Below are 12,180 nucleotides of genomic sequence, written 5' to 3'. Positions count from 1 at the left end.
TATCAGGAGAAATGCCCCATAAAAACATGTCAATATGGCCCATCAATATTGCTGCAAAAGGTTACCTGTGCATCATCGGCTTTATCACGGCGTATGACCATGTGCAGATTGATTCACCTGCTTGAATGCAGACTATATCTGTTGAAGTGCAATTTCTGTTCAGGACGGTGAAGACATCACATAAATCACTGAAAATATAGACTTCACAGCACAGACACACACGTAGCCTAATGTATACTCAACAAGAGGAACAGTCTTCTCTTTTTATTTTTTATTTTTTATTTAACCTTTATTTATCCAGGAAGGATCCATTGAGATTCGACAATCTCTTTTCCAAGGATGTCCTGGTCAGGAAGCATTACAAAACAAACAATCAACAACAAGCGAGAAAATACATAGCAGGAGCAAGGTAGCAGACAATGATAATATAGCAGACAATGATAATAAAACAATACAAATTTTACAATAAAAGAGACCCCAAAAGTGCAGTACAATTTGAAAGCTAAGAGTCACAGGTGCAACTGGTGACTAATAGTTCAGAGAGAGATTTTTTAAAGCTAGAAAGAGGGATGAGAGATCCCATCCTCATCTTGACATGCAGGTCATTCCAAGACCAAGGCCCAAAGTAGGAGAGGGTCCTCATCCCTAACTCTGTCCTCATTAAGGGAACCTTAAATCGCAACCAGCTAAGCTCTAACATCATGTGTAATTTGAACAGCAGTAAACTTTGAGCAGACGTACGGAGGCAGTTTGCCTAAAATAGCCTTATATATTAGAATATACCAGTGCTGTAACCTCCGGGTGTTAAGGGAGATAAAACCAGCAAGTGTGTATAGAGTGCAATGGTGAGTCCTGAACTCTGAATACTGCTTTGAGATAAATGCTAAATTTAGCATCCTATCATGCTCACATGCTAATGTGTGTCATGTTTACCACATTCACCATCTTTGTATAATGTCTTAGCATGCAAACCTTTGCTAATTAGCCCTAAACACATACAGGCTGCTCGGAATATGACCAGTGTTTAGACTTGATGATGCCCAGTGGCAGACTGGGACAATAATTCAAGCTGAGACTCTGACTTCATTCCAGACAGCCCTTTGCACGCAGACCATCAGGCCTCTGAAATTGTAGGCTCAGTATAAGGCTTGTTGATATAACAATTATACATTTTGCCACCATGCTAATTAAGGAGGAGAGTTATCAGAATTATTATCAATTATTCAGAATTTTTATAACATGAACTATATTTGGTGTCATTCATATCTGATCTTATCATTGTGTTGCAGTAAAGCTGTATCTGTGGCAAGGGCTTTTTGTTTTGTCTCCCTCTGTGCTCCATCTTTCATACATTTCCTATTGTGACCTCCCATTTCCTGCAACTGGATGTAAACACATGGCTGCATTAGCATATTTAAAACATTAGAGCTTTGATATTTTGGATTACTGTGCATCACCAAGAGGCGTGAGCACATTGCTGCCAGATAAGAGGATAAATGTACGTTACTTTCTGTATTTTCATGGGTGAAGTTGACTGTTCAAGGCCAGATAAACTATTAAGCCACTAGGAAATATACTGGTGCTCCCTGATATGTGACAATGGTGCCAAACAAAAACAAAAACATGGATCACCAAAATTACAAGGCAGGTGACTGAGGTGGACTTGAACAAGATATCCTCCCAATCCATCCAACAGCTACAGAGATACTTTAGAGGATCAGGGGGATTGTCAAAGTCAGTATGATGTATCATCTGGGGACTGTGAATATCTGAAGAAAATGCCATGGCAACAGTCTAGCTGACAGACTGATAGAGCCATATGGTTAATATGGCTAAAAACAATTCTATTGCTGCATTTACACTTTAAATAGTCAGAGTCACACCTGACCTGTGTTGCGTAGCCGGGGAAAATGAACAAATCATTCACTTAGCACAGATCATTTACAGTTTCACTACATCCTAAAGGAGCTGACCAGCACACACACACACACACACACACACACACACACACACACACACACACACACACACTATTTCCTACGGATGCTTTGCCAGCAAAATGAGACGGAAATAACACCTTCTGAGTCAATATGTAATCATCACACTGCCACTGGTCAATCATTGTTTTCATTTGTACTATTGTAGAATTTGATCAATCACTAAGAGTCCTTTGTCACAATTGGAGGGAAATATGTGGAAATTGTGGTCTGATCAATAATGCTGTCAGTGAGCGAGAGCGTTTCCACATACCGTTACATATCACCGCCCCTCTTCCTCTCTCTCTCTTTCCAACATGTCCAAAAAAATGCATGAAAAGAGAGGAACTGATTAAAACATGTGCAGGATTACACTCCTGGCCACTCTTACCCATTCAGCATCAGGAGGCTGTACATTTGTACATTTTTGGTGAATTGTAGAGATAAGCAGCTGCTGTTCAGTTGGGTTTTTTTTTTAAGACAGTACCATTTAACATTCATTAGTCACTATAGCCTGGTGAGTTTGTCCACAGAAACAGACTTTAATTTTTCCAGCTTTTGCTTAATCTTAATTGAAATATCAGCATGCTAATAGGCAACAAAATTGACATAATTCGGCTTTATTCATATCAACTTTTTACAACATCAGTCGATTCAAAAGCTAATGCTGGCAAAGACTAGAGCCCACATTAGCCATGCTTATTGTTGCACAGCCACGGCCATTTTGAAATTATTACAGCTGAATTTTTTATTATTATTTTATTTTATTTACACAGTGTTCCATTCAGCTATCAATTAATAAGCACATATCCACAGGACTGTTTAGTTGACTGCCTATGTGACTGGGAGTTCAGTTTAAGGACAAGCTGGGAAAGTTTGAACAGACTGATCACTATTTAAACACCAAGAAGACGTCAGTCCACACTCTCCAACCAAGAGCTAGAGGCAAGCTGTGAGAATGGCTTGTCAGCGTCAGTGATTTGTGTTAGTGTGTTACAATACAAACACATTTTTCCACCCAGCAGTCAATAAGTAGTTTTTGTGGTCCAGTTTGACTCGACACAATCAAGTGACCGACTGCTCAGAAGCAGGGACACATGAAGAATGGTTTCAAATACATCTAATAACAAATAATTCAGGGCTGTGTTTCACGCATGCCGTTTGAGCTGTTTGTTCTTGTGCCATATACTTGCACATCAGCTTGTTGTATAGTGCAATATAACTTTGATTCACATTTGATGTCATTGCTTTATTGCAGCAGACGTGCAGGGATCTGCTTTGAAATCGACCACCTACTGGCCACAGAACAATTTAAAAACAGTCTTCCCAGGGAGAGAGAGCACGGTCTCTAAAGAGCTGCTCTGATCGTTAACTGCAGCAGGGTGTGGATACACGCTGGTCATTTCATGGTCATGGGCGTATGAAATATTGTTTTCAAACATATCGTTAAACACAAACCTAGTGCATCTTTAAGTCCACAAACAGAGAACTTTTTAACATTTGGTGTTTTACATATGCTAGTCTGGTATCAGCCGGCCAGCCCAGCACTCTGCTCCACATCTTGACAGCTGTTGTATGGATTGCTATGAAATTTGCTGCACATATTCAAGGTCCCTAGAGGGTAAATCCTAATGACTTTAGTGATCTCAATTTTTCTCTAACATCACTCCTGCTTATTCAGGGAAATATCTCTCAATGTAAAAAAAAAAAAAAAAGATGAAGAAGAAGAAAAAAGGAAGCTAATTTTCTCTAAGCGGACCCTGAATTAGCTCCCTGAGATGGATGGGTACAAAAAAAATCTTGACTTTGGTGATCCCCTGACTTTTAATCCAGCATTATCATCAGCACAGAATGTATAAGTAAGTGGCTAAGTACAGGCTCACAGAGCTGCCAGCATGGCTGCAGTCTCACACTTGTTCTACAACAGCTCCATTGAGCCATAACAAATGATTTAATGTTCATGTAAATTGCATTGCTTACTGGTAAATTACTATTCTTATACTCATCTATCTGATACCCCAGTCTGCAACTTAAGACTTCAATACCCAAATTAATTAATGCACAGAGTCAACTCAATGTGGAATATTCTGTTTTTTTTTCTTCCTCTAAAACATCAAACAGAAAGGTCAGTTCATCTCAGTCCATTTTACATCAATGAACAGAGAAGATGATACAAATTTGATGCAATAAATGAATTAGTGGGCACTGTGTGATGTGATGCAGCTTTTGTGAAATAGTGTGTTAAATGAGTGATATTTACCTCTCCCCCCTCCCCCACTCTCTATTTGTTTCTCCTCTGGTTTGCAGAAGCAGCTCCCTCTCACTCAGTCCTGCCCAACAACGCAGGGAGACTAATTACTTCAGGACTCCGCCCATCTCCAGAGGGAAACACAAGATATCGACCAATCTCATCGATGGATCTAGAGTGGCTGGACATGTCTACAAACATTTGCAGGAAGACGAGTCAACAGACATGGAGTCCATAAGAAGGTGAAACCTCTTCTGGTGTTTTGTTAGTTTTCTCATGTTTGCTCAGTCCTCAAAGAGGAAATTCTGTCTGCTTCTCTCCACACCGAGGTCAAACTGCCGGTTCAGCGATGCAGACCCCCGGACTAACTGAGGTTAAGTTGGAGTGGCAGAAGATAATTTTGTGAGAAATGAGTTTATGGCTGAAATGCTCTCAGTTGAAATCTGTGAACTAGTTTATGAAATCTGATCCAGGGAAATAAATGAAATCTGCTGTGCCCTCCTTCAACTGGGACTGTCACAATTAATTTGGAGGAGGCACTTGATCCCAACCGCTCAACAGTATCATGGTGCTGGGGAAGTCCAAGATATGAGTCTGTGTGTTATCCTCCCCTCACTTGCCACCAGGCTGCTGCTGTGAATGGGAATCTGTTTTATCTGCATGGTTTCATCGTGGTTAAAAATACAACAACTGTGCCTAAGCTAATTATCAGCTGATACCCGAGTTAACACGAATTTCGAGATCTCCTGAATGGTGTGATTTTGGCTAATGCTTGAGCATTACGTGAAAGCTTCATGGTCCACATATCAAAGAAATAATTTAATTTTCTGTCGTTTACAAGCTGAAAGTGGAGCCATACTGGGTGAATGCAGCCCACTAGAACAAGACTACAAATTGCAAAGGATTCATTTCAGGCGTTTACACTTCTTGAATTCTCCTCTTGCTCATCCTGGTGTCAAGTAAGGACAGCAAGTTGCCCCCATTTCCATGGCTATCAGAAGTGAAGCACAGCTACTGGCGCTGATTCAGGGAGCTTAAAAAGCAGGAAGGACTCCTGGCAGAGCCACCTCTCACCAGTTGGCTATCTGAAGCCTGAAAAAACTTACATTTTACAAGTACAGTCTGATGATCCTCACTGGCATGGGTTTAAAAAAGGTGACCTGATGAGAAATCCTCTCCGACACGTTTGTTGTCAATAGAAGATGTACGTTTTTTCTCTCTTTCCTCTGGTCTCCTCGAGAAGGGAAAAGATTACGTCCATGTAGAGACAAAGTTTCACAAACCAGTTGAAACTTTTCTCCAAGTTTAAGAGATTATAAATAAGAGTGATTGTTGTGTAACAGCTACCAAAGCTGGGAAATATGTATCTTACACTCTTCATTGAGGTGCTTGTTTCCCACAGTAGAATAATGCAGAAAGTCAAGCAGCTCCACTGACATTTCCTCTTAAACAAGTGACGCCGAAAACACTGAATAATTTTAGGTTTTATTTACAGATGCAGAGGAGAACGTCTTAAAGCCTGAGCAAGGCAGACCTATTTAGCATATTACTCAGAAACAGCCTAATTTGCTGTCTGTGTGTGCAAACTTGAGTGATGGCACTGTTATCAGAAACGTCTGTCATTGAAGCAGTCGCCGCACCCTCGTGCATTGCACACACTTAAAAGTGCCTCGCAATGTTCCTATTAGCATGCCAACCTGCCTGCGTGTTACAGTGACTTGTAAGATACACTGCATGCTGCCAAACTCTTTATGTGACCTATTTCCATAATTTACATTTTTAAACAAAGCTCCATGGAGCTCAGCAGTTCTTTTCCAGTGGTTGTGCGGAGAGATCCGGCAGGACCACAACAGTCTCCCCTTCACCACACGCACACACATATGTGCACAAGCACACACACAGGGAACAAGAAACAAACTAACTAATAAAGAAACTAATGAGGTTTCTTTTTTAAAGTCACAAAGGTAAAATCTGTAAGCTATAGGCAATTAACTCTAACACAGCTTTTTCAAGTGTTTAGGAGAGGAGCTAGAATGAGAGGGATTCTCACCTTCCTGGGAATAAGCTTCACATTTGTGCAGTTGAACAGTTTAGATGTGATTAGCCATTGATGATTCCCTCTCGCAGATCTGTCAGCAGAATGTGGCGTTCACTGGCCTTCAGGAGGTTGAAATGACCTATTTCTCAACTTACCAGCCATGTAACACCAAGCTACCAAGCTTATACAGCCTCCTCCTCCTCCTCCTCTTCCTCCTCCTCCATCCCCCACCTCTATACTGTTGCCATGGATACACCCTCTCCTCTCTGGAAATGAGAAACGGGAGGTGGAAAGGAGAGTGAGAGAACGCGAGTCGGAAAGTGAGGAAAGGAGGAAGATTGTGTCGAGATGATGAGAGTGCAGCGAAGGAAAGATGGAGGCACGGAGTGTAGTGTGGTAGAAAGTGTTTTCGACGGGAATAAGAAAAAAAAAAGGAAAAAGAGGCGAGAGACAGCAAACAAACATGAGAATGCTCTCCATGTTTTCCATTTTGTGACAACAAATCCCCGCAGAATACTGTCAGTTTAATTATCCAGTGTCAAAACATATATTTACCCATTGCAGATAAGGACAGAATTGAAGGCAAATTTGCCACGGGAGTTATTTTTAGATATGTTTTGATCTGCCGGATTTACCTCCAGCTCTCATTCGCCCCTCTAATACTGAGGGAGGAGTGGGAAAGTAATTCAATTATTAAAACTTGGTTATGCTACAAACAGTCTCTGAAAGCCGACAATAACACTGGCTGTCTCCTAAGGCTGCGCCGGGGTGATTCTAAATATGAATTGAGTCTTCAGTAACAATATTAACTCTTGTGCACATCCATTGTATATACACACTTATCCACTTGACTGTGAATAAGTTCTCCAGCTCTGCAGCATTATTTTCACACTGAACATGATGCTTCTCAAGCTCATCACCAAATGTTTTTGAAATATGTGATTGCAGGAGACGCCACGGCGATGCAAACGTAGACGCTGAGATTCTCACACCCACATTCACCCCCAATGTCACATCACAAGCCTGCCAGACGAGGCGCGCAGCAACGCTATATAATGAGTCTTGTTTTTGAGCACAAAAATTAGAACACAAATGCACCAATCCAAGGAGGCAGTATATCATTTTTCCACATGTCCACCCCGTCAGGGTCAAGAATCCTGCAGCTGTGTTGCTACAGCCTTAAATCTCTAGAAAAGGCAGTCATGAGAGAAGGGATTTCTCAGTTAAACATTCATACAGCAACAATGCAGGCTGCTCATGCTGAGGATTATAAATAATTACACAAAGATTATGAAAGAACAATACCTAAACAATTATTAATCATTCAAAAAATAGTAATATTATTGGTGCAAAATGGGATTTTTTGTGGAATTGAGGCGAAATGGTGAAAAGCTAAAGAGGATGGAGGCTTTATCTCCATATTCTGTTATTACTCATGCTTTTTTATTCCTCTTAGGAAATGAGTGTCTAGGACGAAAAGGTCACAATATAAATCACTCTCTCTCTCATTCTCACCCTGCCATTTCTATTCTTTCCTCTGCCTAAAGGTGTGATTCTACTAGCGGCCGGGTCGGCGCCCTCCTCAGCAGGACCTCGCTCACTCACTTTGCGGCCAGAAAAGGATGGACCGAGGTCCCCTGCACCCGCCTGGATAAGGGAACAACCTTCCTTCCGGCCTCTCTGCGCACCCGCTCCGTGCCCATCATCCCCTCGCTCCAAGCCAGCGACCTGGAAGCGCCACACGTGGACACGGGCGAGCGGAAGCAGGGAGCGCTCCTCAAGTGGCACCCTGCGCTGGCTGGAAAGGCAACGGTGCCCATTAGCAATTCTCCATCTCCCCGATGTGAGACTGCAGTGCTGGCGCCTGGTGGTGTTATGCCCGGCAGTGTTAGACCTCCCTCTGCCACCTCCACCGCTCCGCCGGGGACAGAGAAGAATCCTTGCTCCGCACAAACACCCTGCTCCGTTGAAATTACAGTGGAACTCGCGCAGGAATTAAAACAGAAAAGCCTTTCCAGCTCCGTGAAAATGTCTGGGTCTCACAGCGAGATCCACAGCGGTGGCACAAACACTCTCGAGGCTGGAACTGCGCAGGAGTCGGAACGCAGAAGCATCCAATATCCAGCCAGAGTTCAGCACACAGGCGCTGGGACCAGAGGTTTGAAGGCAGCAGGCCAAAGAGAAGCCCAGGGACGGTGCCAAGGTCAGACATCCCTCGTGTACGGAGGCGCAGACTACTCCTTGGCCACCAAAGGACCCAGCTGCAGAGGAACTGGAAACGCTCATGCCAAGCCGTCTGCAAGCTGATTGGATTAACTCTGTAAAGCTTCAAAAGACACCGTTCCCAATAACTGTATACCTTTTGCTAGTGGCACAGGATGGTTAGCAGGTGTGAGCATCTGTGTGGCCACACGGACCAATGACAGATGGCCGTCCATTTTGAAGGAACACGAACAGATTGAACTGCGGAGCAAAAAAAAACAAACTCTGACATGACAAAAGACAAAGTTATAAACGAACAAGAGACAGACAAACACACATTGTGAATAAATGTGACTCAATTACAAAAACAAAAACCGTGACCTGAGTGGGAGCTTGACTTTAACAGTGTATTGAAAAAATAATGCCACTATTTAAAAGGAGCTTCTACTTAGAAACCAAAATAGTGTGTCATCTCTATGTTGTTTCTCTAATGTAAAGAAATGAAATTATATATGTCATATAATATATGTCATATAGACGTATATATATTTGACATACAGTTGTGACAAAATAAAGACTAAGATAACAGTGTTAATTAAGGGCTTTGTTCATCTCAATCCATCCTCACCACACTGATCTGAAGCAAGTCTCTGCTTGTGTTTGCTAATTGTTGTCAATAATATACAGTGTAAAATAAACAATATAAATACCAAAGATGGTCAAATCACATCAAACTTAAAATATGACAATATTTGGACAAATGGCTTTATCTCCTTGGCAACAGACACCTGTAGCAGGCACATTCTTCTTCTTCCTTTTTTTTCTTTTAGAGTGGATTTAATCATGCTTAGTTATCCCTCCATATCCTGACCCTATAAACAGCCGCACTAATTAAGTATAGCTCATTATTTTTGCTTTAGATTTTTACCAGGTGTTTTTTTGTGGTTGATGATCTTCAGGTGTGTGTGTGTGTGTGTGTGTGTGTGTGTGTGTGTGTGTCTGTGTGTGTGTCGGCGGGAGGTCCATTGGAATTAATGAGGATAAAGAATGTGCAACAGAAAGGAGGAAGTTCTTCCCTGAAATGATCTTCTCTCCTATTCTCAGATTTAGGCAAAAAAAGAAAAAAAAAAAGTTTCCATGTGTGTTTAATAATGGTGGTACCAAATGAGCAGAGGATCATGGGTAAAGGTTTGGTATTGGAGCATGAGCAAGTCAAAAGTCTGAGATGCTGTGAATGATTAGAACGCTTCGGAAATTTTTCTTGCGGAGGCAGCATGTTCATTATTTCCCATGATGCACTTTACACCATGCCCATAGGCTACAAACACAAAGGAAGAACCACTTTACTGTTCTGAATTACAGCAATGGCCATGAGGTTTGTTGCTGGAAATGAAGCAGAGCCGCACACAAGCAGAGCAAGATTCTTCATTTATGCCTCATTTAAGTCAAATTCACTATATCTGAGTTTCTGCCCTTTCAGGTTTGCGACGCCGCCGCCAAGTTAAGTTGTACAGGACTTACAAATGGGTATTATTAAGATTTCTTCATCACTGCTCTGCAGAATAAAACTATCTGGAGTCTATAAGAAGGTTCTTCTGAAGATTAAAATGAACTTCATTGATCCCCTGAGGGGAAATTGAGCCAAGGCAGCTGCAAAGTAAAGATAAAATTACCATAAATAGAAAATATTTAGGAGTCTAAACACACAGAGAGACTGTTGGCTAGACAGAACTCACCGCATTTCACTGAATTTTCTGATGTTTACGGATTTACATACTGTATTTACCCTGCAGTGCAAGACCACAAAGGCAAGGTTGCAGACCTAGACAAGTGCCAAATTAAAGGAAAAACCTGAACAAATAAGAGGAGAAACTAAATGAATATGGATGCTCTCACATTCACTGCTGATAGCTTTTCCTGATGTGAGTGATATGCATTGTCAACAGGACACCTATGGGGGATTTTTGACTGAATCTCAAGACCTCAAACATTTTGGAAGAATGGTATTCATCCCTCCAGAAAGCTGTCTGAAGACTGAACATATTCCAAGGAGTACTTAGGATGTCCCAGAGGCTCCTTGCAGCCTGAAACTGCCCTCTCTACACATCACTGTCCAGTCACAGCATCATGATTCAGATGTGAAGGGTGCAAAGAAATCCTAGGCAACCATCAGAATTACTCTGTAATGTTTAATTTGAAAATGCTGCTTCTGCTGTGTCACATTTGACTCTTCTGCTGACTCTGATAATGAAATTAAATATACTTACAAGTGGCTTCATCCAGCAGGTCACCACATCCTCACAGTGGCTAGTCCAGAAATCACTAATCCCTTTTCATAGAGAAGAGCCAATAGTGACATCATAAGTTATTGCTCACCCTCCTTTAATAATAAATTCAGATAACTGCCAATTTGAAAGCACTCCCTAAAGTGCAACACCTTTTTAAAAAATCCAGCATTGTACTCCAATGTAAAGCTGAAGATAATGATACTACCATCAGTTCCTGTCTGAGAAGTCTCCTCCCAGTGTGGCACTAATGAGAGGCCATGTGGATTTGAAAAGGAAAGGATTGGTCTTTGATCAGCGCTCATACCGAACACTGGAAACACTCTTTGAAGTACCACTCGAAAGAGTCCCAGTCTCTGTTTGCTGACCGGGTTCTCCAACTTAAAAAAATAAATAAATGAGTAGTCTGAGCTGTGGCACCAGGCGATACACGCCCGAGGCTACGTGACTTGGTGAACTGTAGCTGTTACTGTAATCAAGGCTGGAAATGAGAGTGCTGTGAATAAGAAGCAGCTAAGGTTCAGTGAATGGAAATGAATATAACTTTGATACCACGCTTGTATATAAATATATATATATACGTATATATATATCTCGTTTAGGTCTTCATTAAGGATTATATTAGTCACTTTCCAAAAGATGGCATTTTTTCAAGAACATCAAAGGGATTACATTTTTACCAGTGTCAATAAAACATCTTAGCCCACACTTTTTTTTTGCAAAAGCGTGAAGTCAAAAATTCTTAGTTTCTATTTGTGGACAACATGAGAGGATGCCGACTTTGCGAAGGGGCTGTAATGCACCCAAGCAAGGACAACAACGAGGAAGATTAAAAAGTAAGTGTTCTCATTACCTGAAATGAGCCAGGTTTGTCGGAGGTGGGCCCTGTAGCCCTTCCATTAATCCTCCCTGGTGCTGACTCTTTTATGTTACTAAGGAATGTCACACACACCACTGGCCTCCCTCGCTCAGTGTGAGAGGAATACTAATGTAGCAGGGGTGCGGGGGGACAGTGAGGTTCCCCGGCAGATGGCATGGAGATTATGAGGACAGCAGGCCGGCATGTGTAATGCAGCAGCACCAGAGTGGATGTCTGCTATCATCCCTCACCAGCTCTTCCATGTGGTATCAGGTAATATTTAACACATCCAACTGTATTAACACCAGTGACAATTTATCTCCCTCAAAATCAAATACTGACTGATTTTCTTGTTTTTAGCAACCAGCCACCAAATAAAAACTGAAATGGTAAAATAGGCACGTCTGTCATAGCACGATGCATCAGTGTCGCTTCTTTGTAACACTTATGAATGTTTAATGTAATAGAAGTAATAAAGTTTGTTATTTTGTTTGTCATGCCATCTGCTTAGTCTGCCATATGCCTAATCTTTAACAAATATATATATATATATATATATATATATATATATA

At 41.5% G+C, this 12,180-nt stretch overlaps 1 protein-coding gene across 3 annotated transcripts in view; it reads left to right on the top strand.

The window, feature by feature from the left end:
- nrg3b (neuregulin 3b) overlaps positions 1-9,168 on the top strand; it is a 187,585-nt gene extending 178,417 nt beyond the window's left edge. For all 3 annotated transcript variants that reach the window (XM_085761445.1, XM_085761446.1, XM_085761444.1), the window contains 2 exons: positions 4,284-4,466; positions 7,810-9,168. In XM_085761445.1, the coding sequence (XP_085617571.1) occupies positions 4,284-4,466; positions 7,810-8,569 (943 nt within the window). In that variant the 3' untranslated portion in view covers positions 8,570-9,168. The remainder of the gene's footprint in view (positions 1-4,283; positions 4,467-7,809) is intronic.
- Positions 9,169-12,180: the final 3,012 nt, after the last annotated feature.

The sequence above is a fragment of the Trachurus japonicus genome, chromosome 19, assembly GCF_045865225.1.
Source record: "Trachurus japonicus isolate A0001 chromosome 19, Traja_1.0".
NCBI classification, from domain to species: Eukaryota; Metazoa; Chordata; class Actinopteri; order Carangiformes; family Carangidae; genus Trachurus; species Trachurus japonicus.
This window is presented reverse-complemented; position numbering and strand designations above follow the sequence as displayed.